This window comes from Castanea sativa, chromosome 2 (assembly GCF_040712315.1).
Source record: "Castanea sativa cultivar Marrone di Chiusa Pesio chromosome 2, ASM4071231v1".
NCBI lineage: Eukaryota > Viridiplantae > Streptophyta > Magnoliopsida > Fagales > Fagaceae > Castanea > Castanea sativa.
In genome coordinates, this window is record NC_134014.1 from 17,806,705 (window position 1) to 17,833,769 (window position 27,065).

General features: G+C 36.7%; 1 protein-coding gene and 1 pseudogene across 1 annotated transcript; both read left to right on the plus strand.

The window, feature by feature from the left end:
• Positions 1–2,053: 2,053 nt before the first annotated feature.
• On the plus strand, positions 2,054–6,389 carry LOC142623930 (uncharacterized). The gene is made up of 5 exons (XM_075797416.1): positions 2,054–2,319; positions 5,078–5,192; positions 5,638–5,727; positions 5,819–5,917; positions 6,043–6,389. The coding sequence occupies exons 1-5, from the start codon at positions 2,252–2,254 to the stop codon at positions 6,142–6,144; spliced, it is 474 nt and encodes a 157-aa protein (XP_075653531.1). The 5' UTR covers positions 2,054–2,251; the 3' UTR covers positions 6,145–6,389.
• Positions 6,390–13,790: 7,401 nt separating this feature from the next.
• On the plus strand, positions 13,791–25,927 carry LOC142623176 (1-aminocyclopropane-1-carboxylate oxidase homolog 1-like; annotated as a pseudogene).
• The last annotated feature ends 1,138 nt before the right edge of the window (positions 25,928–27,065 follow it).

Consider the following 27,065-nt stretch of genomic DNA (forward strand, 5'->3'; position numbering starts at 1 on the left):
AATGACCCGGATTTAATCCATGAAGCTGTTTGATCAACTTATTAATCACGTTCGTTCAGTCATGAAAGAAATTCCAACTTCTATCAACCCTGTTTATCAATCCACCAATTGGAAATTGCATTTGAAATTGCACATCTTTGAATTTTAATTGACATTCAAATTTATAATTGACTGGTCGAAGAGTGACTTCATTAGTTGCAACAGACCGGCAAAGCATGAAAAATGAAAGGAAAAGAAAACACGCAGAAGGGTGCTAGTGCAAAACACTAATATCACAATATTAATATAACTATAAAGAAAAAGGCTAACGAGCGTCGTGCGGCTGCTTAGTCATAAATTCCTGTAAGCTTCGTTCTAGTTGTGCATTACAGACCATTTTTAAGAGATGCTCTTAGTTGGGTGGGGTGAAAAATGATCCTAGAGTCAAATTTATGGGATGTGGATATAAAATTTGATGCTTTATAAATGCTGTATATTCAAGATTTTAATATACTTTTATTGAACATATTAGAGATATTGTACTTTATATTTAACCCAATTAAACTATCCATTGTCCTCGAGTAAGATATTTAGAATTTAAATTTAATAAAAAGCTTGTGATCAAATCCAGTTTACATAAAAAAAAAAATTCATTGATATATTAATATGATAATAAAGAATAATCGTATTGTAACATATGTTATAGGCTCAAGTCCTATTATATTTATTTAAAACAAAATTAAAATTTTTTTTTTGGGAAGGAGCAAAATTTTAATTAGTGTTAACTAATTAGAGTTATTTAGGGCATGTTTGGCACCATTGTTTTAACACATTTCAATACATTTTAAATAACATTACACACATTTTCACATACTTTTTCATCCACACATAAATAAAATATACTCAAATAACATAACTTAAACTATACTCTCAAATACTTCCTTAATTTGATACTTTTATGCTTTTCGGCTGTATGGCGGGCCATGTGGCCCATGTCCCTGTTTACCTCTTTAATAGTCATTTTTTGCTTATAGTTTGTACTCATTTCACTTTTCACGCTTGGCAACCCTTTACTCTTCTTTACATAGTATACTTTTCAAAATTATCATTACTCTTCTTTTTATAGTAATTTCAAACTTAACAGTTCAATTTTTTTATAAATTTATCTAAGTGTAGTTTTTTAAACTTATATAACTTTACAAGATAGACAAGACAATAAATAGAGTTTTATTTTTTAAAAACTTTGACTTTTGAAACATGACAAATAAATTAGAACGGAATGTGTATTTAGTATTAATACTGTAATGAAATCATTATTATTTTTTATATATTTACTTTTTGAAAAAGACTATCATAGTTGTTTTTTAATAATTGAATAATTGGAAGAAAATGAATTTGAATTTTGAGCTCAAAATTTTCTAGCAATTAATTGTTTGTTTTAAATAATTTATACTTAATTTTTTTGATAACCTTAATTTTATTTTTGATACTGAATTTAAGAGAGCAATGTATAATTTTAAACTTTAGATTAAAAAATTGAATTAATTTTTTTTTACTGAATATTAAAAAATTGAATTCGATTCGAAATTGAAACGTTGTATTCAAAATATTCCTTAAAAGTAAAGAAAAAAAAAAAAAAAGCAATGGCTTGTGAATAAATTAGACTTTTTAAATGCAATCATGCCCTTGACTAGATTTTAATGGAAAGCTTTTGTGACAAAACCATGAGCGCGCCTTCACCATATCGCTGTCCCCCCACAATCTATAAAGCCACAGCTCCAACACTTCCCAAACCCATACTCGCTCCCTAAATATTGCCACCTACCCAACTCTAAATCAAATCCGACAAACCCATTGGCTAACCATACGTGTAACCCCAGGCTAATACATCACCGCCACCCAATCACAGCGAGTTCACATCTATTACTTACACACCCGCGAGTACGCCTAACCCCTTCATAGACTTTTAATTTTTTTGTTTTTAACATTTAAATTAAAGTTGAATTCGGTGAGAGAGCGGTATAGCCGAAAATTTCAGACCCAATTTAGCCGGCAAAAGCGAAAAACACACCCCAAAAAAAAAAAAAAAGGTCAGTCTCTCTCTCTCTCTCTTTAAATATCGTACGACGTCGTTCCTTGTTTTGCTCCTTATATCTCTCTCTGTGTCTTTGCTTTTATTTTCTTTTTGTGTTACAGCACGCTAGTCTCGAAACACCAACAAGTTTCGAATCTCTGTTTTCTTTGGTTTTTTTGAATTGTTGTCCGTACAGCCATGGCCTTCGTTTCGTTCGTCGGGAGAGTGCTCTTTGCTTCGGTCTTCATTCTCGCTGCTTATCAAGAGTAAGCCCTTGGATCTGCTCTTTTTCTTCTTCTTCTTTTGATGGTTTTTGCTGTCGTAGAACTGTGATGTTGTTGCTCCGTTTTGGCTGCTGAGAAACTGTGTGGGGGTAAAAGACAGTGGCTGAAAAACTTTTAAAGTTCGATCTCTGAGTTTTTCTGTGTTTGGGAGTCGGGAAAGTGGGAGTTTTTTTACTTAACCTACTCTAATGCGGCTACTTTGAAGTGAAAACGCGTTTTACTCTGATATTCAGTGTTGTTTCTTTCTGTTTTTGCGTTTTTTTGGCTTCTGTTTTTTCTCGGGAACTAAAAGGTGTTGTATTTGGTTTGGGTACTGGGTTTTTTTTTTGCATTAGAGTTAGTAAGGTGGAAAATCTAGGGTTTTCGTTACTGGTTTTAGTGTATGCCTGCTTGTGCTGCTTTAAACTTTGAATCTATTGGATCTGGTATATTTGAAAGTTTGATCTTTTTTTTTTTTGATGAATTAAGAACCATATATATACTGGAATTTTTTAAATTTATTATAGAACTAGATGAGTGTAAATTTTGCTTCTTTGCTTAGTGATTTTGACTTTAGAAACAGCTAACTAATTTTTTTTTTTATTTAATTTTGGGTTTCATTTATAGCAACAAGAGCGTTTGTATTTTCGATGTTTAGTGATTGTACAATTATAAACTGCTTAAATAAGTAGATCTTGTAATGTTAAGCAGTGTTTATGTTTGATAGGTTTGTAAATGTTTGCTTGAGAAGGCCTGACTAGGTGTTTGTCATGATATGCTCTCATGGCGGTTTTTGGTTTGCTAAGATTCATATTTTCAACGATGTTTCTTGTATTGGGTTGTGTTCTTTTTTTTTTGATATTTTCCTCGAAAAACAATTGTGTTGAGAATTTGGTGGGTAATTGTAAATGGAATTGTCCCGTATTTTTTTGGAAATTGCAGAAAGCCACTTGAAGTTATTAGTTGACATAGATGAAATTTACAGTCTGACTGACTGGTAGCTTGGTCATTCACTAGGTTTATCAGGATTGCATGTTACGATTAGATCACAATAAGACCACAACTTAGCCATTACAAATCTTTTGGTGACGGTAAGAAAAAGTTAATTGAGTAGACAAGTTATTGCAAATACTTGGTGATTGACACTGATTCCTCATATGTGGTTATGTTATTAACCCTTTTGTTGGTGATGGGGAGTAGAGAAATTGACTGTAAGATTGGGTTTGAGCCCTTATTTAAGGTTTTTTTTTAGGTATCTTGAAGTCTTTATTAGGCTTTTTCTCTACCTAGGCAGTCGTTGAATGTTTATCTATTGGACTGATAGATTTGCCTTAGCCGTAACTTAGATTTATATGATTTGCATGCTGAGATTTATATACTTTTCCCTTAGACAGCAACCTAAGTGGATTAGAAATGGTGTATATGTTTAGCAGTTGTATATTAGCCTTGTTGACGATATTATGCATTAAAGTTGTTAGTTGAGAAGCACAAACACTCCAAAATCTCTGGCGTGTCTATGTCTGGAACACTCTTGGATGTGTCTTCAGTGTTTTGGGGGGGAAATTTGAAATTTTTATTTAAAAGAATATCTTAGATATGTTTCTATAGATTTTGATAGTTGTTACTTATTTTGAAAACTTAACATAAATAAAAAATATACCTAAAAAATAAATAAAATACACCTAACGACATTAAATAATCAATTACTTGTTGGATCTCCATCGTGCTGTGCCCTAATATTTCAAAAATTGCTAGGTTGTTGTGTCCGTGTTTGTGTCCATGCTTTTTAAGTTTTTAGGCCTCTGTATTTGATTGTATACTTGGTTTGGAAAACTTCTGTTCTTTGGAGTTTTTGGTTAGACCATCCATTGTTGGCGTCAAAGATTGGAATGGATGGTCTATCAAAAAGTCCCAAAGAACATTCATTCTATTTTTAGTACTGTCTTTTTCTCTATACAATGTGACTTGTTCTTTGTTAAGTGTGTTTATTAGTTATATTGTATGAGTTTGATGTTTGAAATGAACTGTTCCTACGTATAAAGAGTTATTTAACAAATAATACAGAACCCCGTACATGACATTGTGGAGAGCAATTCAAACAGGTTGTGGTGACCTTGTGGAAGGTATTATCTTTCCAATATGATAGTGGGTTTTTGGATTGGCCCAATGGATTCTTTATGTTAGTAATCTTTGCAATACAGTTGAAGCTGCCCAAGTTTTTCAACTGACTTAAAGAAATTTTGTGATATTTTTTAGCAGAACCTGCTAGTGCTGCTCTGTAAGTAGCCTGACATAAGATGCAGTTGTCAAAACTGGGAGCTCGCCTAATGCATGCACTTGGTTCATTCTCTATGCAATACTATTTTAAGGTCTTTAGTTGCTGACAGTCGTGGTCTAGTATTGCATGTCTTTACTTGACAGTAGGGTGTAGGGTGAATTTCCTGTCAAAGGCACATTCTTCCACCTTTTTACTTTTTGTTTACACACTGTATTTGATAGCTCTTTCATTATTAATTATGGTATTTGTTTTTGGTAAGGGATAATGAGTTTTGTTGTGCAGACAGGATGAGTGGTTTTTTGGGGATCTGGATTGATGGAGAATTGAACAACCAAAAATTTCCAGTATGGTTAAATAAACAATTCCAGCTGCCAGCTGTAGAGAACCCTCTAGTCCTCTAGTCCAGCTGGATACTATCAGTATCAATACTTGTATAAGATATCTGTGCTTGGTTTTGATTGAATTTGTTGTTTCCTCTTTCAGGTTCAATGATTTTGGTGTTGATGGTGGGCCGGCAGCAAAGTATCTGAGACCGAAATTCAACGTTTTCTTAGATCATGTGTTAACTCATTCTGGGTTGCAAGTGCCAGAAGTTCAAGTAAGAAATGCATTCATTTCTTATTACTGTAGAGATTACTTGATAATTCTATTTTGCTTTGCTATTTTGTTTTTTTATCTATATTATTATTTAAGGGACTTCTCCTGTTTGGACCGGATTTTTGTTTATTCTAAAATACTTTTACATCTCTATGTTTAAGTAAAGACAAAACTAAAGGACAATATGGTAAAAATACAACCCTAACTTCCACTAAAACATTTCTTAAAAAATAAGGTCACTGTCCTGTTGATTTCAAATTTATTTATTCACATATAAATTAGATTCTTAAAATAAAAATTATATATATAAAATAAAAAACGTAGATTTTTTTTTTACTACTACCACTAAAAAAAAGCCTAAAAAAAGAAAGCCTTTCGCCCGTGCGATGAGGCTAGTTAAAATAAAAAACAACTCAATTCTGACTGTATGGATTTGTTATTGCCAGATTAAACATTTAGTGGCTGCTGCAATAGTATTGAAGGGCCTTGGAGGTCTTCTTTTCATCTTTGGCAGCTCCCTTGGAGCTTATCTTCTGGTTTGTATATCTTTGCACACCTCTCCCTGTTTTGTACTGTCAGATCAACCAGAATTGAAAAAATTGATGTGTTTGTTATTGTCTTGCACAGCTTCTGCACCAGGCATTTGCTACTCCTATATTGTATGATTTCTATAACTACGATGTTGAGCAGAAAGAGTATACTCAACATTTTCTGAAGTTTACACAGGTTAGAATCTTTGTGCCTTTTGAAATGGTTTGTCAAGTGGAGATGCTGAGGAAGAGAAGGGGGGGGGGTGTTCAATCTTTTTTCCTGGTAAATTGTTAATTAATCTTTTGTTTTTGTTTTTGTAGAATTTGGCATTATTTGGGGCACTGCTGTTTTTTATTGGTATGAAGAACTCATTGCCCAGGAGACAAGCGAGGAAAAAGGCCCCAAAAACCAAGACAGTTTGAACGGAACATTTGGTAATATGAGGGTTCAGTTATTTGATCCGTCCAACAATGCCTGAATGTTGTTCAGGAACTAGTTTTGTATGCATGTATCAGTGCTTTCCAAAGTTTAGAGTACTACTATATTGGGGTAAAAGAAGGAATGCAGGTTGTTTTGAGGGTGTGATGTTTCTTAGTTCGCTAGTTTATGCACATTCAAATGAGGTTCAGAAAGATTTGCAATTTATGATTATTGGTTCTTTTGGTTCTTTGGTTGGTTTATTAAGTATCTAATTTGTTTTAGGAGTTTTGAGCTAGGCTTGGGATTTATATATAAAACCCTTCACAAAATATGATTTTTTTCCTTCAAATATTAAATGTGATATTATGAAAATTATTAATAGATATTTTTATGATTGTATTTTTTATATGAAACTATTTATTCTATCATATAATTTGATAAGATTATAATAGAAGTTTTAAATGTAGAATAATTTTAAATCAATTAGAAATAATATCAGACTAATTATGTGAAAAACTGTAAAGTTTTAAAAACTTTTGTAATTCCATATTATAAGACAATTTATAAGTTACATGCTTTGTCTATATCTTCTATTACTATGCTAATATTCTTGTTTTAAGTTCAGTAAAGTTTTATCTTTGGTGGATTTTAGTTAACTCAATCGGTAAATTTTCTTTTGGTTGAATAAGAGATTTGGATTTAATTTCTGTTTATATTAAAAATTGATTAATGTTTTGATTTGATGATAAAGAGTTATTATTAAGAGCGGACGTTATAGATTGAAGTTCTTAAAAAAAAAAAAAGAAAAGTAAATAGGTATTCTTAAAAAAAAAAAAAAAAAAAAAAAAAATAAAAAAGAACCTCAATCTATAGGTATTCTTTCACGCCTACCAGCTTCCTCAATTTCCTTTTGGAGAAAATATGCACTTCGAACAGTGAAGACACCTTTTTGATTTTTGGTCCAAATTAACAAGTCAGTTGGCCTTTTGACACTTAGGGTCTGTTTGGATAGAACTTATGACTGAAAATTGAAAACACTGTAGCAAAATAATTTTTAAATGTATAAATAATATTGTGGAACTCATTTTGAATAAAAAAATAACTGAATAAAATTTGTGGGTCTGTGAACAGTACACGAATGTACTGTTCATGGAAAAAAGCAGCTGAAAAGTCAGATATATACGGCTACTGTTCATGAACAGTAGCCGTTTGTCCCTGAAAAGTGTGCTGCTGCAGGAAAAAAAAAGAAAAAAAAAAGAGGAGAAACGCAGGACAGTCAACAAGTGCGGCTGGGGAAAAAAAAAAGAAAAAGAGGCAAAACGTTGAAGGAGAAACGCAGACGCCAAAACGCTGAATCCAAACGCATTCTTAGTGGAATAGACTTAATTATATTAGCTTCAAAAGGGAAGAAAATAGAGTCTATTAGATTTCCTTTCCACCTTGGTTGAAAATCAGACCCATCTATCAGATCAGAAACCTGAGCTTCAGCAGGCAAAATAGTCCGTGGTGACAAAACTTTCTGATTTGAGGACATTGGCAGCCACTTATCTTGCCAAATATTAATTGAAGATCCAGTTCCAACTCTCCAGCGGCTACCTTGTATCAGAAGGATTCGACTTTGGGCAATGCTACGCCATGCGTAAGGTGCATGAGATGGTATAGCTGCTTCTAAAAAGGATCCAGTGGGGAAATATTTAGACTTGAATACTCTGAAAAACAATGACTCCTGACAATGTAATAATCTCCACCTTTGTTTAGCAAGAAGGGCAAGATTAAAATATTTCAAGTCTCGAAATCTCAAACCGCCATCCTTCTTTGCAAAACAGAGATGCTTCTAGCTAAGCCAATGCAGTTTCTTCTCTTCTTCCTGTTGTCCCCACCAAAATTGACTCATCATAGAATTGAGTTCATTGCACAACCCAGTAGGAAGCATAAAATAGTTTATGGCATATGTAGGAATTGCTTGAAGCACGGATTTAATTAATACTTCCTTCCCCGCTTGAGATAAAAACTTACCTTTCCACCCACTAAGTTTAGATTGAATCCTCAGTTTAATTTCAGCAAAAGCTTGCTTCTTACCTCTACCAATAATAGGAGGCAGTCCAAGATATTTTTCAAAGGATGCATCAGATGTGGCATTTAAATAACGTCTAATCTCCTCCCTCATGTCCATAGGAGTGTTCTTGCTAAAAAAGATAGCACTCTTATCACAGTTGACCTTATGTCCCGAAGCCAACTCATACAAGTGAAGAATTTCTTTGATGGATTGACACTCTTCAATGAATGCCTTACAAAATAACAAACTGTCATAAGCAAAAATTAAGTGAGTAATCATCGGAGCGCCTCTGGAAATGCTCACACCATGGAGTTTGTTTGCTTGAACCGAATTTTTGATAAGAGCAGAAAACCCCTCGGAGCAAAGCAAGAATAGATAAGGTGACAAATGATCACCCTGTCTAATCCCTCTAGATGGTTTGATAAATCCAGATGCCTCACCATTCACAATTACAAAGTAGGATATTGAAGAAATTCCAACCATCACTAGATTGACCCATCGAGGATGAAAACCCATTTTCAACATCAAGGCTTTTAGATAGTCCCATTCAACTCTATCATATGCTTTGCTCATATCCAGCTTTAGAGCCATATGAGTAGAATTACCCCATCTTTTAGTCTTCATATAATGCAAGGTTTCAAAAGAAATCAGTATATTATAAGTGATTACTCTTCCTGGCACAAACGCACTTTGACATTTAGAGATAATCGTCCCCAAGATCTTCTTCAGTCTGTTGGCTAAGACCTTCGAAACAATCTTGAAAATTACATTACATAAACTGATTGGCCAAAAATGAGCCATATGCTCCGGATTTTTCCTCTTAGGAATAAGAGTAATGTGGGTTAGATTAACACTGCTTAAATCTTCCTTGAGTTAAGACAATCTATAACAGCACAAGAGACATCATGACCTACTATATGCCAAAAATGTTGAAAGAATAGATGATTCATACCGTTAGGACCCAGTGCTTTAGTAGGATGCATCTGAAAAATTGCAGTTTTGATTTCATCTTCTGTGAATTCTTCAAGTAAAATGCTATTCATGACTGGAGTAACAACACTGTCCACTTGCTGAATGACTTGATCAAAAGAGTTGGATGCAGGCGAAGTGAATATCTCCTCAAAATATTGCACAGCAGCAGCTTCCAAATCTGATTGTTGTGGTATCCAGCTTCCATTCAAATCTTTAAGCTTCAAAATCTTGTTACTTCTTCTTTGCTGGGAGGCCACCACATGAAAATACTTAGAATTACGATCCCCATATTGCATCCAAGAAACCTGAGATCTTTGGTGCCAATACATCTCCTCCTAACAGATCAGCTCATTTGATTCCGCCCTCGTTGCATTCCTAAGCTGAATTCTGTGAGGATCAGAAGGATTAAAGTGGCAATTTGTTTCTAGGCCGGACAATAGCTTCCTTTTAGCTGCAATAGATTTCATAAGTCCTCTGACATTCCCTCCACCCCACTGAAGCAAGGCCACTCGAGCTGCCTTAATCCTCTGCGTCAAACGGTACATTGGAGTGCCCCATTGTGAAGTATCCCAGATTGATCTAATAATAGCCTCACACTCTGAATTCTTGATCCATAAAGCTTCGAAGCGAAAAAATCTGTGTATCGGTCCTTTAGGCAGATCAAACCGAGCATCTTTAATGTCAGTCAATATGGCTAAATGATCTGAGAAGCCAAATGGAGTATGAAATAATTTGGAGTGAGGGAATAAATTCAGCCATTCTTGATTACATAATCCTCGGTCTAATCTCTCATAAACCAAATTTCCTTGAAAGCTGTTGTTGCACCAAGTAAATCTCGGACCTTCAAACCCCAAATCCATAAGAGAATAATCATCTATAGCACGCTGGAATTCAGCTATTTGATGATAAGGACGAGCACCACTACCCCAATACTCATCAGGATGGAGAATTTCATTTAAGTCACCCATTAACAGCCAAGGATAAGACATCCTAGCATGTAAATGGCGTAACAATTCCCATGATTCACCTCTTCTTGCTGTCACTGAATGACCATAAATACCAGTAAAAGCGCCATACCACTCCTTCAAACGAAATAAGAGCGTCCATGTGATGAGGTGAATAAGTTTTAACTGCCAGGTTGATGTTTTCATGCCACAAGAGTGCTAATCCTCCACCTAAGCCAATGCGTGGAACATCCAAACCCTGTGTCATATTAAGATTTTTTTTCAAATTAGCAAAGCCTCGTTTGTCAAGTTTAGTCTCACAGAGAAAGAAAACTTGGGGAGCTTCTTCTTTTGCTAAACAGCAAAGTTCAACTACTGCCTCTGGGATCCCAAGCCCACGGCAGTTCAGGCTTAAAGACTTTCATAGATTGACAGGGGGCTGAGTACCAAACCCGGTGGTATGAGCAACTAGTTGAAAATTTTCTTTTACAACTAACTGCTTTTTCTGTTTATGATCAATATTAGGTTCTGTGGAGGTATCCGCTTCTCCAAAAAACCGCTTTGCATGGACATAGAGATGGATGGCTCCTTAACATTCAACTCTTGCTTATCCCTAATAATCCGCTTCCAACTGCATAAAGAGATAGTTTTCAATTCAGGAGTTTCAGTAGCAATATCAGAGGATAATTCCATCTCTATATCTTCATAAATATAGGCCAATTTTTTAGGAGTTTCAAAATTTCTGGATTCTTTCTCCACATTCGAATAAACGATATGGGGTGCCTTATTAGGTGAGGCTAATCCAGCTTTCTCTGTAACATGAGTTTCGGCCTTATCACAATGTTTAGATACATCCCTCAAATTCAAATTTGAAACCGAATTGATATCAACCAACTCTGATAGGATAGGATAATCACCCTTCTCAGAGTTTGAATTAGGTGCAACTTCTGTAGTCTTATCCATTTGAGAATTCAAAACTCCCATGGAACTAGAAAGCACATCGTTTTCCTGCGCTAATTCTCCACCGTCTCCTCCTGGGGTTGTACCAATCGGCACCAACTTCCTTGAGTTCACCACCAGCACCGCCAACAGAGGGTCCATCTGAATATTTCGACGTTGAAACAGAGCCTCCTCATCCTCCGCAAAGGACTGAATATCATCTTCCTCATCATCTCGCATATCCGAAAAAGAGTTCCATGAATCTTTCTTCCTATTTCCTTTCGGTGCCAATGAGCGTAGCCATGGTCCAAATTGAAATCCATCCTCATCTGCAAAAAAACTTCCCTTCTTCAACTGAGGACATTCTCTATCTTGATGACCAAGAATACCACACCTATAGCAAAATATAGGAAGCCGTTCATATTTAAAAGTAACCCAACTAGCCTCAAGATCATCAATCTGAATCATCTTCCCCCGCATTAGAGGCTTAGTAATATCAATGTTCACTCTGACTCGAAGGAAAGGACCCCAAGCAATCCCACTTTTAGGTGCATCTACTATTATAAGCTCCCCCATTTCATTCCCAATTATGGTTCCAACAGCCTTGTTCATACTCTTTAAGGGAATATTAAATATGCGGATCCAGAAAGGAGAATGGCTAAATGTGACATTAGCTGGGCTAGAATGGGCTAGAATCATCTAGGAAACGCTTCATCAAAATCAGCTTCTTATCAAAGGACCATGGACTTTTATCAAGTACTATCATTAAATGATCTTCTGAGTCAAAAACAGCAATAAAAAGGTTTTGTCCCACCTCTTTGATAGTTACACCCTTATTAAAGCGCCAAAGATCCCCACAAGTAGCTTTAAACGCTTCCTTATTGAACTCCTTGTTAGTCTGCAGCTTGAATACAATACTGTATTGTGCCTGCTGCTTAGAGCTAGCCACTTCAAAGGCTTCCACCGTTGTGACTCCTTTTTCCTCTTCTGAAAGTTTGAAATTCCTCCAAAGTTCTTCCATCGATGCATCCATGATGAATAAAACTACCAAAACCAAAGAAAATGCAAAAGACCCGACCTTCTACAGCAATCTGGACACAGATTGGAGAAGTTTTACCTCACTAGAGCCAGTGAATTTTGTTATCTTCTACAGTCTACGGCTTCACAGAGTTGAGAGAGAGAGAAGTTTTTTTGTAATTTGGGAATTTAACTACCATTGGTGGACCGTACATAGTCATGGTATATTATATAAATGACTTATAAATTTGAATTGTTTTTAATTATATGATTAGGTGTTTTATGGTATATTTATATTGGATTCTTCATTTTCTACACTAAATTAACTCATTTGACATAAAAATTAAAAAAAAAAACTTAGATTAGATGGGACACGTGGTGCAAGATTAAACTATAATTGAAATCTAATTTTTACACTGAATTAATTCACTTGGCACAAAAATTTGAAACTTAAATTAGATGAGACACGTGGTATAAAAATTAGATTTTAATTGAATTCTAATTGGATTTTCTTTCACTTTTACCTATTAATATATATATATATATATATAAATTTTATTACCATCTGAATCCTTCTACAAAATATTTTATATATGATTTGCAACAGTAACGATATAAAACAAATCATTAATATATAATGCATTCATTTTGCAATTTGAAGGGGTTCAGGAGTGTCATTTTAGAGTGCGTGGGACTCTCAAGGTCCATTTGTCCTTACCAATGTATAATACTATAATTTTGCATTTAATGGAATTCTATTGCTTTTTCATTAGTAAATAAAAAAGAGGTCCTATTTGCAACTCTATCACATCATTAAAGCTCAACTCAGTTAACCAATCCAGACTTGAGAATATAGTTTTCTCAAGTTACGGCCTACGAATATGATGACTAATAGAGTTCTAGGACGCATTTAACCTCACAATAGGTCATTATAGAAATAAGGGTGAACACTTTGTGAAGGAGATTTTGCTGTGACATCAGTGCACCAAGGGTTTTGTACCAAGCAAAGTCTTTGACATTGGAATTGAAGATCAAAGAGTAAAGTTGTTGTATCAAGAACCTTCATCAACCGTGTAGAGTTCCAATTCTTTGTAGACTGGACCAGTGGCAGTGGTTTAGAGGGTAACCCCTATATCTTGATCCCAATTTTGGTATTGTGAAAATTTAATAAGTGGTTTCCACCTTCTATAAACACAAATCAATTGGATGCAAAATAGTAATCATGTAGCGGGTAGAGAAGAAGTTTTGCAGATGCTGTATTCTTCTACACTACAACTAAAATCTCAAGAACTGCAAAAATACTATATATATATATTCAAATATATATATATATATTTAAAGAGAATCATGTCTGTAATGTTATTAGATATTTGCCAAATCAGCAAGTCTACAAATTCAAAAAAAAAAGAAAAAGATGGACTTACCTTATAAATATTATTTCTTCATAGTTAGCGATTGATAGCTGATAATGATGGATTGTCTCACACACATTATTGGCTTTCAAATTCCAAATCTTGTTAAAAGTCAGTCTCGACTACTTGACTGCCCTTGATAAAGCCGTGAAATTGCTTTCTTTAGATTTCTTTTCACTGTCATAATTAATTAATTATAATAAAAAAAGGATATTCTGTGTTCTATTCTATCACTCACATGTTGCTCCTCGCATATATAGTTCCGTTTGAGCAGAACTTCCTTAGCTACCTCATAAAAGAAAAGAAAAATGGTTATTACCAGCAGAGATGAAGTGCCAGACTATGATAGAGCAAGTGAGTTGAAGGCTTTTGATGACACAAAAGCTTGAGTTAAAGGACTTGTAGATGCTGGGGTTACTGAGATCCCTCGTATATTCTATCACCCACCAGATAGTTTGGACAAGAACTCAGCCACTACTGGTGAGTGGTGACGCCCAGTTCAGTATTCCTGTCATAGACCTCGAAGGCATCGACAAAGATGTAATTAAACGCAAGGAGATTGTTGAAAGAGTTGGTGAAGCATCTGAGATATGGGGCTTCTTTCAGGTGGTCAATCATGGGATCCCTGTGAGTGTTCTGGAGGAGATTAAGGAAGGTGTGCGTAGGTTTTATGAGCAAGATACTGAGGTTAAAAAAGAGTTATATACACGTGACCCCATGAGACCGGTGTTGAACAACAGCAACTTTGATTTGTATAGTGGAGTTGCGACCAATTGGAGGGATACATTTCTTTGTATGACGGCTCCTTATCCCCTAAAGCTACAAGACTTGCCAGCTTCGTGCAGGTATGAAAGCTCGGATTTGTGCTAAAATTCAAGAGCTTGTTTAGACTCCAAATTAAAAAATACGGCTAGATTGCTTTTACTCTAACTTAAGCTAAGTGCGGAACTAGAGTAAATGAGTGCAATGAACCGATAAAGCTACCTTAAGCCATATTTATCCATCATCAACAATAAAATGAAAGCTTAAAGAGTAGGGAAGAAAGATGCAAACACAAGATAACACTAAGACATGTTATCAAAGAGGAAACCGAAGAACTCGGCGAAAAACCTTTTCGTGACCTTCCAAGTCAAAATTGATTCACTAGAGAATAAAGTTGGAGTACACGAATAACAAAAGATCCTCCCAGCCTAGTCTACCCCATGTACTTGAGCTCTCCAAACTCCTGCTACCAACGGATTTCTTGAAATCTTGTTTTTTCTAACTTTCTGGATCCCGCAATTCAGCTCAATTGCATCCGCGAATGATTGACTCCTTCTAATACTTCCCAATAGCACCAAAATCTCACTTAACACTCAGAATGAGTGTGGTAAGTGTTTGGGCGAACAATCTCTCAAAGATTTAGAGATGGAGAGGTAGGAGTTGAGGAAAACCACAAGGAAATGTGTAGATGATTATGAGTATAACAATTTCTAACTCTCAAATGTATTTGTTAGGGTTTTCTCTTTGAAAAGCACTCTATTCAATTCGTGGGTAATGATGATATTTATAATGTGGGTAAAGAATTTGGTAAAGCATCACAACTTTTTGCCTAACAGAAACTTTTGCGGGTATTTCGCAGGATGGCCTTTCTCACGAAACACTCGTGAAATTGACAGCCTGACATGACTCTTCATCTTCTAGTCATATGCTCCACATGTGGCCTTTTTGCGGGTTATTTCTCGCGAGCTAGTCGCGAATTCCACTAATTCACCTTTTGAAGCTTAATTCTTCATCAATCTCTCACACTCATCTCTTACAAAAAAACCCATATACATACAGGGAAAATGATTGAAGAAATTACAATCAAATTTTGTACGAAATTAAAACCAATACAAAATTACAGCTTTACAATCTACCCCTTTAGCTATTCCGTGACAAAACCCCTAAACAAACTCTAGACTTAATTGTGAGTTTGGGAACATAGGCAAAACTCACTCACACCTAAATCTAAAAGCTGTGAAGCACTTGAACCATATACACTTGTATCCTAAAACACTTGCACATAACAAACAAATTTCATTAAGCACGAGACAAGTAGAACACAAGGCATGTATAAAGAACAAGTAATATGTGATCAAGATACCACGTGAAATGTAAGACATAGAGCATAACTTGATCAAACATTAATAGTCATTAGGAAATGACCACAACGAACGCTTAACTGGTAAATGATCATCCGGACACACAATGCAATTAAGAGTAATGCTAAAATCAAGTGCATGTCCAACAAATCACATGATGCATTAAAGAAACTAAGACAATAAGCAATAGAAAACAATAAGCATCAAGGAACGGCTATGTTTTAAACTAAAGTACTTGAAAGCTTTAAATAAAAGCACTGTAAATATCCAAAAGCTATAAAAGTATAAAATAAAAACTAGACTAGCCAAACAATTGTTAGACTATCCAAAAGTGTGCGTGACTGTAGGTTAGCTTCCTCCTTTTGAGCCCATTGATCTCCCCCTTTCAATATGCACACCTCCTTTCCATGTAATGCTCTCCCCTTACTATAGTAAAAAATATTCACACTAAATGCTCTCCCCCTTTTTGGCATGAATAGCTAAAGGCTCTCCTCTAGCTTGCACTGAATCTCATCCAACTATGTCTCAATGGTGGTGAGATGATTCTGAACATGGTTGTTGGTTGAGTATATGACATTAGCAAGTCTAAAAATGCGTTCATGTAATCCCTCAATCAGGGTCGTCAACCTATCCAGATGAGAGCTAGATGGTCCTGGTTGAGTGCTAGTAAGTTGAGGCTCAGGAATGTGAGGAAATACTGTCTTGGTTTGCTCGGGTATAGTAGGAGCAGCTGATTTTTGTTCAGTAGGAGTGGCATGTTGGGAGGATTCGCTCTTTGGAGTCTTAGAAGGACTTTTCTTTTCCTTTTCAGCAGATGAGTGACCCTTGCTCATTTGAAGAGAGATCAATGATATTGGTCGTTGACGAGACAAGGTAGTTCCTTCTTCCGGTGGATGAACACCATGTGAGCACAAACATCAATTTGAGCTCCTTTGATTAGATCACATAGGAATTGTGCTCTTCTGAGGTTGATGAAACCTATGTTGGACAGAGGGTACAGGTTGAGGAACATGATCAATGTGAGAATCTTCATCTCCGGTCCAAATTTTGCAGTCCCAATGGAAGTGCCCGTGGAGGAGACTTCATGATCATCTCCTAAGGTGTCAAGAATCTCTGTCACTAGTGCTAGTCTATCATCATATGGGGAAGTGTCTACATTCTCTGGACGATTGATGTGAAGAATCTTCGCTAGGTAATCCAGAGTAATGACAAAATCTTTTCCTCGAACCCAGCACTTCAGTTTAGCTCCGATGAACCAAGTGTTTGAGTAGAATTCTTTAACCAATTCTTCAATGGGATCCTTAAAGTTATCAAACAAGCTTGCCTAATCCTTATCCGCAAATATCTTAGGGATAAAGGTGGATCATAGAGTGTCAAATCTTACAACCCTCTCCACCACTGTAGGTGCACCCTTGAAATTGTTGTAGAAGGATTAAGAATCCAAGAGAGTCTTGAATCTCTTGTTGTCAATGTCACCCAATGATTGACGAGTCCTCTTTGATACAGGAGATGATGTGAGATCAATCACATGTTCCTTGTTGTGAGAGGATCGACGAGACATTTGCAAAATAAACAACCACACAAACAAACAAAAGAGACACAAACATTGAAACAAACTTGATTAGATACAAGTTAGTTCATAAAAACGAAAAAATAGTCCTAAAAAGCAAATAGACAAGCAAACAAGGTCGCAAGGTCATGTTTTAAGTGCTAAAGGTCTAATAAGACTTATATAGCAAGAGTGAAATGCAAAACATGTCAAGTGATAGGGTGTGTGCATCCAGTGTGCTTGTGGTGTGTATGTGAGATGCATGAGCAATGCATGGCAAAGCACTCATGGGACAAAGTGTGTAAAATAGACATCCAATGATCAAAACATGTGAATCATGTAAAAACATGGTAATCCCAAAAATTTGTACTCAATGGAGTCCAAAAAAAAAAAAAAAAACCATTTAGGCATTTTATCGAACACTTAGAGTGCACACTTTCCACTAACATATGAAACAATGCATGAACATATGGAAAACTTGTCTAAATACATGTTAAAATGCCACTTGGGGCCAACACAAACACAAACAAACACAATGGGCACAACCCAATCAAGAAAATTAAAAAAATTTTGACAAGAAAATGAAATTTTCCTAACCCCTTTCAAAATAACCCAACCCTAGAAATCCTAGAATCTAAGGATTCAAAAGTGAAAAAGTGTTAAAACATACCTTAGATGAGTCATAGAGATGAAAGCCCTTGAGTTTTGGTTGAGATTTTGGAAAAAAATAGTGTTTTGGGTTGAGAGAGGCGCGGAGGAGGCAAAATACAAGTTTTGAAAAATTGTCATTGTTTGGCCTTTAAAAACTGAAAATCCGCTCATTTCGCGGGTAGGGTACTCGCAAAGTACTCGCGAAATGCCTCAAATGCACATGGCTAGTTTTGCGGGATTTATCTCGCGAAAGAGTTGTGAAACTCTCTGTGTAAAATTTTGGAAGAACTGGAAATTATCTTCCTCATTTTTGCAGATAGGCTGTGAGAAGACTTACTCGCGACTTACTCATGAAAATGCATCTGATGAAGTTTTTCAACAAAACTGATTTGGTTTTTTGGTAAAACTCTTCAAACACAAAATTGATACACAAAAACACTTTCAAAAATGAATAAAATACTAGAAAATCTTTTTGGGTTTGATCATCAAGCAATTGAGTATATACATATCACATTTGAACACGTACAATCACATAAATGAAATAGACATTCATTGAACATTAGACTTGTGTGTATAAAACAAGTATGAACTAGTTCATAGTCTAGTGTGAAGCTTCAATGATCAATTCAATCAAGTCATACACAACTAGTATGAAGTCAAGTGACCTATCTCACTAGTAGAAATGAACATATATGACCCCCCACTAAGGTGTTTACATTTGATTATACACTTTTCATTTGGCTTCCATTTTTCATACTTTTGAACTATATAACTCATTTTTGAGAAGTGATGTCATGAACTTTTGATATTTCTTTGATGAATAAGCCTTTGGCTTTGGTATCATACAAATGAATACAATTTTTGCTCCACATTTTCCTAGTCAAACTAGTTTTCGAAGCAAGACTTTTTCAGCTCTTTATCTTTTACCAATTGACGTTTGTAGAGCTTTTGACATAAAAATAAATGTGAGGAGATATATAGGCACAAGTCTACACATGTTTCAAGATCAAACAAGACTACTGACTAATCATTCATGATAAACTTGAAGATCTATTTAAAACAATCAAACGTAGATTTCTAGATGTTGCTTACATTTAAAAAATATGCATACATAACAAGCTAAGCTCGTAAATGCACTACGCCATTAGTACGGAGGTGCTAGGCCAAACTTAACATGTGCTATACACAACACAAACGATTAAATTTTTTGAGATTTTTTACTATTTATGGGTTTTTGAATTTTTTAACACACTAAAAAAAAAAGCAATAAAGTAAGATCAACAAAAATAAGGTAAACAAACAAAGACCTATAAAAGAAAACGTACTAGAACATATGCAATGACACAAGAAGATTGCATATGTCATGATGCATGAAACTATGACCCTAATACATTGGAAGTATCAACGTATGGACATAGTGAGTAATCATGCATGAGTACTCTTTTTCACCCACACTGTATGAGTGTTTTGGGTGAGGTCCTTAGAAGGAGGCGTGCGACTGACATAACTCTCAAACCTCGGGGTGAAGCTAACATGGCATGATGAAATGTTCTTCAATATTTCCATAACATCTCCAATGAGTTGTCTCTCATTTTCTCCTTTTGCTTGATTTCCCTTAGGCATTCTTCTTGAGTTATCTTGACCACATAGAGAATCAGCCTTTTTAAGAGCTTGAAGCTTGAAGCTTGAAGCAATTTGGTCTTGTGTGCCCTCGCACGCCACAATGATGATAGAAATGCTTCACTTGAGATCCCCTTTGACTCTTGGGCAATAACTTTCCTTTTTCATTTGGTCTTGGACCAATGGTTCTCTTTACAATAGTAGGGATCTCAACCTTGGGATTCTCCACTTTGGGCATTTCTACCTTGGGCATCTTTACATTCTTGGCCAACACGAACTTCACTTCCTTCTTGGGTTCATTGCTTGAGCTTCCTTCATCGGTATAGCCTAAACTGGTCTTGTCATGTGAAGGTTTTTGAGAAGAGAGCACACTGTCAAGTTTCTTGGTGGAAATGCGCTCCACTTTGACATTTGCTTGAGTTATTTAAAGTTCAAGGAACTTTATTTTAGAGTAGACATTCAGCAATTCTTCCATCAGCCCTTCAACTTCACATTTCGTGTCCCTTAGTTGCACAAGTGTGGTCTTATGCTCTTCTTCAATTTTCTTCATCTTTTTAATAGCGTTCTTCTCACCTTTGGCATATTTGCCACAATTTTCAAGCAACACATTGTACACTTTTTGAAGGTTCTTCTCACCATTATTGAGGTACACATTCTCATCTTCTGAATCATCAACTTCTTCACCTTCGGAATGTACACCTAGTTCATCAACCAAGTCGCTTAACTCATCTCTAGAATCAACGGTGGTAATCACCATGAAAGTTTCCATCACCTTTTGCATCGGAGTTTGAGCTCTCCGAGTCACTAAGTATAGTAGCAAGTACTTTACCCTTTCCTCTCAAGTAGTTTGGACATTCTTTCTTTGGATGCCCATGACCATCACATTCATAACACACGACTCCTTGGGATGGTGACGAGTCTTTCCCATCCTTCTCCTTGAACTCTCTTTTGTCACTTTTGGAGGGTGAGAATTTTCTTTCGCCAAACGACTTCCAATTGCTCTTCATCTTGAGAAATTTCCGGAAGTTCTTTGTAAGGAATGCCACCACTTTTTCTACATCGTCTTCATTGGATGAATCACCCGTTCTCTCATTTATGGTTTTGAGAGCAAGTGATTTGCTGGACTTTGGAAAGGGGAGTCCAAGCTCATAGGTTTGGAGAGAGCCAATAAGTTCTTGAATTTTGATATCATCCAAATCCTTTCTCTCTTCAATGGCGGTGACCTTAGCCTGGAAAGATTCGGGTAAGGATCACAAAATCTTCCTCACAACTTTGGCGTCTTCAATCTTCTCTCCAAGATTGAGTTTGGCAATCACAATCTCATTTAGTCTTTCATAAAAGGAATCAAATGACTCATCGTCACTCATCTACACTTCCTCAAATTGAGTAGTGAGCATTTGAAGCTTAGTGTCCTTAACCTTCTTGGTATCTTCGTAGGTTGTTTCAAGAATGGTCTACACCTCTTTGGTGGTCTTCACATGAAAAATCCTATGAAACTCATCAGTAGAAACACCATAGAAAATAGCATTAATAGCTTTGCTACTGGCGTTTGCCAAAGTAAGAGCAGCCTTATCTCATTTGGATTTGGCTGTTGTGGGTCTTACATATCCATTCTCAATAGAATCCTATAGTGTCTCATCAATAGCACAAAGTAAAGCATGCATTCGTATTTTCCAAAAAGCATAATTACTCCCATCAAAGTAGGGAGGTGCATTAAGGGATTGAGATTTATCCATCTCACACGGGGTCTTGGATCACACTAGGATATTGAAAGCCAACAAGTGTATTTGCTCTGATACCAATTGAAAGCTCGAATTTGTGCTAAAACCCAAGAGCTTGTTCAGACCCTAAATTAAAAATTACAGCTAGATTGCTTTTACTCTAACTTGAGCTAAGTGCGAAACTAGAGTAAATGAGCTTAATGAATCGATAAAGTTAGCCTAAGCCATATTCATCCATCATTAATAATAAAATGAAAGCTTAAAGAGTAGGGAAGAGAGATGCAAACACAAGATAACACCAAGACGTGTTATCGAAGAGGAAACCGAAGAATTCGGCAAAAAACCTCTCCGTGACCCTTTGAGTCGAAATTGATCCACTAGAGAATAAAGTTGGAGTACACAAATAACAAAAGACCCTCCAAGCCTAGTCTATCCCATGTACTTGAGCCCTTTAAACTCTTGCTACCAACGGACTTCTCAAAATCTTGTCTTCTCTAACTTTCCGGATCCCGTAATTCAGCCCGATTGCATCCACCAATGATTGGCTCCTTCCAATACTTCCCAAAAGCACCAAAATCTCACTTGACACTCAAAATGGGTCTGGTAAGTGTTTGGGCTAACAACCTCTCAAGGATCTAGAGATGGAGAGGTAGGGGTTGAGGAAAACCACAAGGAAATGTGTAGATGATTGTGGGTATAACAATCTTTAACTCTCAAGTGTATTTGCTAGGGTTTTCTCTTTGAAAAACACTCTATACAATTCGTGGATAATGAGGGTATAGTGTGGGTAAAGAATTTGGTAAAGCAACACAATTTTTTTCCAAATAGAAACTTTCACAAGATGGCCCTTCTCATGAAACACTCACGAAATTGATAGCCTAGCACGACTCTTCATCTTCTAGTCATGTGCTCCACACGTGGCCTTCTCGTGAGTTGCTTCTCGCGAGCTAGTCGCAAATTCCACTGATTCACATTTTGAAACTTGATTCTTCACCGATCTTTTACACTCATCCCTTACAAATAAACCCACATACATACAGGGAAAGTGATTGAAAAAATTACAATCAAATTTGGCACGGAATTAAAGCCAACACGAAATAGTTGAAAATCACAACTTTACAAGGTATGTGATTTACAATTTATAATCGACTGAAATTTATTTACTAACATTATTGGGCAAAAGATAACTAATCAGAAATCACAATATTGGTTTTATCTTCTATACAAATATTAAAATAGTTGTGTAAAAATCTTGATATAAAATTATTATTAGATAGATCATCCGGAGAAAGTAATGATGATGTTTCTCTATTACCTATCTGGCTTTTTCTTGAGAGAGCACTATTTTTAAAGTGAGATTGAATTATGCTTATTGCTTAATAAGCCTTATTTGTTTATATTCTTCTTCAAATCATTTAACCAGAAAAACAAAATGGTAGCAAAATTTATTTTTGTGTTTTTAGAAAGTAAACTTTGTAATCTTTGTACTCTTAAATGCTCATTTTGTGAACTCCGTATCTATATTCTAATGGTTGTATATAGGGCTGTCCACGGGTCGGGTCGGGTTTGGGCCTGACTCGGACTTGACCTGACTGAGTCGGGTTCTAAAAAATGTGACCCGCAACTGACCTGATATATAAGTTAAACCCGGTGGTTTGGGTCATCGGTTGAACGGGTTGAATTCGTCGGTTTGGCGGGTTTGGGCTTCGAATTGGGTCACTCTTCACATGCCTCACTCTTAGCACACTCTCTCCAAAGCCCAGCTGTGACCACTCATCCATCTTGGCAATAGCATTGCTCCGGCACCACCTCACGCATTGACGCGACGAAGATCTGGTCCGACCACCCAAGCCGTCCGTTTCCTCCACTCAATGGTGAGTTTTCTCCATCTTTTCTTCCCACTTAACCTCACCGCCATGCTCCACCGTTGCATGTCTTCGATCCACCACTGTCATCATCCACCCTCACCAGCATCCAAGCTACCCATCTACGCACATAACCCAATCCCCATTTCGGCAACCCACACCCACCTTGGCCGATCCACACGCACCATACCCACACCTACAGATCCACATCCAAGAAAAAAAATATACTAAGAAGCTGAGAACGAGAGGTTGAGAAGACTTAACCCATGGTGGAAAGTGAGGTGAAGCGGTGTCAGGTGTGGTGATGAGGAGGCGGCGGCGGCAATAGCATCTGGGGTTTGGAGAGGAGTGTAGAGAGACTTGAGATTGAGAGTAGAGAGACTTGAGATTGAGAGTAGAGAGACTTGAGATTGAGATTGAGAGTAGAGAGAACGAAGAGTAATTTTTGAGAGAGTGAGATTCTGCTTTCTGAGAGAGTGAGATGGTGAGATGAGATTGAGGAATGACTACTGAGAGAGGCTTTTGAGAGTAGAACTATGGAATAGACTTGCGTGTGGACTGAGGCTTTGCGTGTGGACTGAGGCTTTTCGTGTGCATGTAATCTCAGCAACTCAGTGTTTAGTCTTATCACTTATCAGGTCAGCGTCAGTCTTCACGTGTTGGCCTAAAAACAACTGAATTTAAAAAAAAAATCTTAAACTATCGGTCAGGTCGGGTAATACAGGTTTATAATACCTAAACCTGCAACCCGAATCGAAAATTCGGTTTTTGTGAGAGGCAGACCTGAATCCGACCGACCATGGACTTCAGATCCACCTGCTAGGCCTCGGGTTGGTCGGATCCGGTCGGTTTGGTCGGGTCTTTTACCCGCTGGACAGCCCTAGTTGTATATTCACTCACATTGAGAATGAAAGCATGACCACCTTATTTGCTTTCTATAATTACTTGCAGAGAAATACTAGCAGATTACTTTAAGCAAGTATTGAAATTGGAGATTTTACTTTTCAAGTTATTATCAGAGGCCCTTGGTTTAAACCCAAACCACCTTAATGACATTGATTGCGCTGAAGGGCTTGCAGTTTTGTGCCACGGCTATCCCGCTTGTCCACAACCAGATCTAACATTAGGCACAAGCAAGCATGCTGGCAATGACTTCTTCACTGTGCTTCTACAAGACCATATTGGTGGTCTCCAAGTTCTGCACCAGAACAAGTGGATTGATGTCACTCCCGTGCCGGGGGCTCTAGTGGTTAACATTGGAGATCTTCTTCAAGTAAGTATTCACATTATTTTTCTGATGGAATATTAATGTGCGAGTAATGTGGTTAGTTAAGGATAAAATCTAACATTGTATAACAATTACAAGAATAAGTAATTTATATAATATTTTTGGATTCAATTACATAGACTAAATCATTATTGACAATCAATTTTGGTAACGACACTTATAGATTTAGCAATACATTATAGGGATTGAAATTAGGATCTCCTACTCTAATACCATGTTAACTTACTGATTGTCCCAAACGTTTAAGCTCTTAGGATATGGTAAATTTAATCATTAAAGTACATACTCCTAACACTCTCCCTTACATGTGGGCCGAAACTACCTTTTAACAGGTGAGACTCAACATGTGAGAATTTAAATGGGAGGTAGAGTGGAGAAGACGGAAGATCTTGAGTTCGATCCCTATCTTTACTCTACCTCTTATTTAAAATGTTGAATTCCCACATGTTCGACCTCCACTTATTAATGGGAAGTTTAGGCCTACATGTGTGGGGGGAGTGTTAAAATTATGGTTAAGTGATTAAAAACATTATTTCCTAATAGCTTAGCCTTTTGGGTGAATCGGTAATTTAACATGGTATCAAAGTATTAGATTCATGAGTTCGATCATTGTCTTCTCCACTCTACCTTGCATTTAAAATCTCACGTGTTGGGCCTTACCTATTAAAAGGTAGTTTGACCCATACTTGAGGGAGAGTGTTAGAATTGTGTGGTTAAATGATTAAATTTAGCTTGACCCACACGTGAGGGGGAGTGTTAGAATTGTGTGGTTAAATGATTAAATTTACTATATCCCAACACCTTAACCTTTTGGGATAATCAGTAGTTTATCGGCAACTCCTAGAATAAATTGTTTTATGGAAGTGCATAGTATAATCATATGGGCAAGACTTAGGTATAGTATTTAAGTGTCGTTCCTTAAATTCTCCTTTTATGATTCTGTCATGTGGATTTTTTTCTCATGGGATGTAAATATATTTTTTAGTTAAGTAGTCACAAAGCTGAATCTTAAGAAAGGAACCTAATGGATAACACCTAAAATACTGTACTTAAGTTTTGTCTTAATCATATTACAAAGCTTTTTAATGACCCGTTGGTCTAATGTGAGAGTGACGAGACTCCGGATTTAGCCATTTGCCAAAGAGTAAATTTCATTTGCACGTTGGAAGGATCATTTATGTCCAAACAAAAGGAATACATGAACTTAAGTATTAATGATATGAAAAACTATCAAGCTTGTTTTTGTTTCCTTGGCGTGGGGCAGGTGCAGGTGCAGATAAATTTCTTATGTATTTGACACTTTTGATGCTCCAATATCAACAAGGATTCTTATTGTTGTAGCTAATTTACAAAATTTTACCGTTTGGTGTTTTCAGCTTATAACAAATGATAGGTTTAAAAGCGTTGAACACAGTATTGGCACACCAGGCTGGTCCAAGAGTATCTGTGGCATGCTTTTTTTGCACAGGTCTTCAGTCATCCCCAACACTTTACGGACCCATCAAGGAGTTATTGTTAGAAGACAATCCTCCAGCGTATAGGGAAACCACAGTGAGAGACTATTGTAAGTTGTAACTACTTCAATGAACTTTGATGGGACTTCTGCCTTGCCGCATTTCAGGCTTTGAACTTCGATAATAAAGATGAAGATGATAAAGAAGAAGAAAGTGTTAGCAAGAATGACTCCTAAGAGCATCAGCAATGGATACGCCAAATCTCAAATCTAGGCTTATTTTACAATTTAAGCCCAAAATGGCACTCCATTAGATGTTGGGTTTTGTAATTATTACAAAAAAAAAAAAAAACAATTGTGCTACAGTGCAATTCTAAACATAGAATTGCACTGTAGCTCAATGGTAAACTTTATATTAATATTTTATGGTAAATATCAATCCTTTCTCTCTCCACGGTCTCTCATCTCTCTCTCCCCATCATTGAAGCTATTTTTGGGTTTGGGTTAAGATCAAAATCAGCTGGTGTCAAGGAGCTTGAGGATTTTGGTGCAGATGTTGGAGAGCTTCGACTCGATTCGGGTCAAAAAGCGTCGTCGAAGTGGGTTGCGATCTGGGTTGTGCCGCCGAAGTGGAGAATCTGGTGTCAAAAAGTGCCGCCAAAGTGGGTTGCGATCAGGGTCCTCTGTGTGTGTGTGTGTGTGTTTTTTTTTTTGGTGACCGATGGCTAAAGGAAGAGGTCTGGGTTGCGATTTGGTTTCTGGTATGGATTTTTTGTTGTGATTTTTCTAGGGTGGCAGGTGGTGATTTTTTGTTGTGATTTTGGTATGGATTTTTAGATTTGTTGTGATTTTGCTGGGGTGGCAGGTGGATTTCAGGTGCTTGTTTGATTTGGGTGATTTTTTGTTGTGATTTTGCTGGGTATGGGTTTGCTAGAGGTTGAGGGAGAAAGAGAGGAAAAGGTAGGCCTGTCCACAGGTCGGTCCGGGTCGGGTTTGTGCCCAACCCGGAACCGACCCAACCGGATCGGGTCTCCCAAATTTACACCTGCCGCTGACTGGAGAGGTTGATCAGATTTGGCTGGTTGGAGCTTCCACAGAGTTCGGGCGGATCGGTCAGGATTGATTATTTCGAAAACGACGAGAATCGCGCCAAGAAAAGATGAAAAATGGTAGAACTCCGACGAAATTTTTTTGAAAAACGGTAGAAATCCGGCTAGATCTCGCTAGATCCAGCGAGATCTTGGCCATTTTCGGCAAGATCTTGGCTAGATCTAGCGAAATCTCGCCAGATCTACACCTTTTTCGCTGGAAAA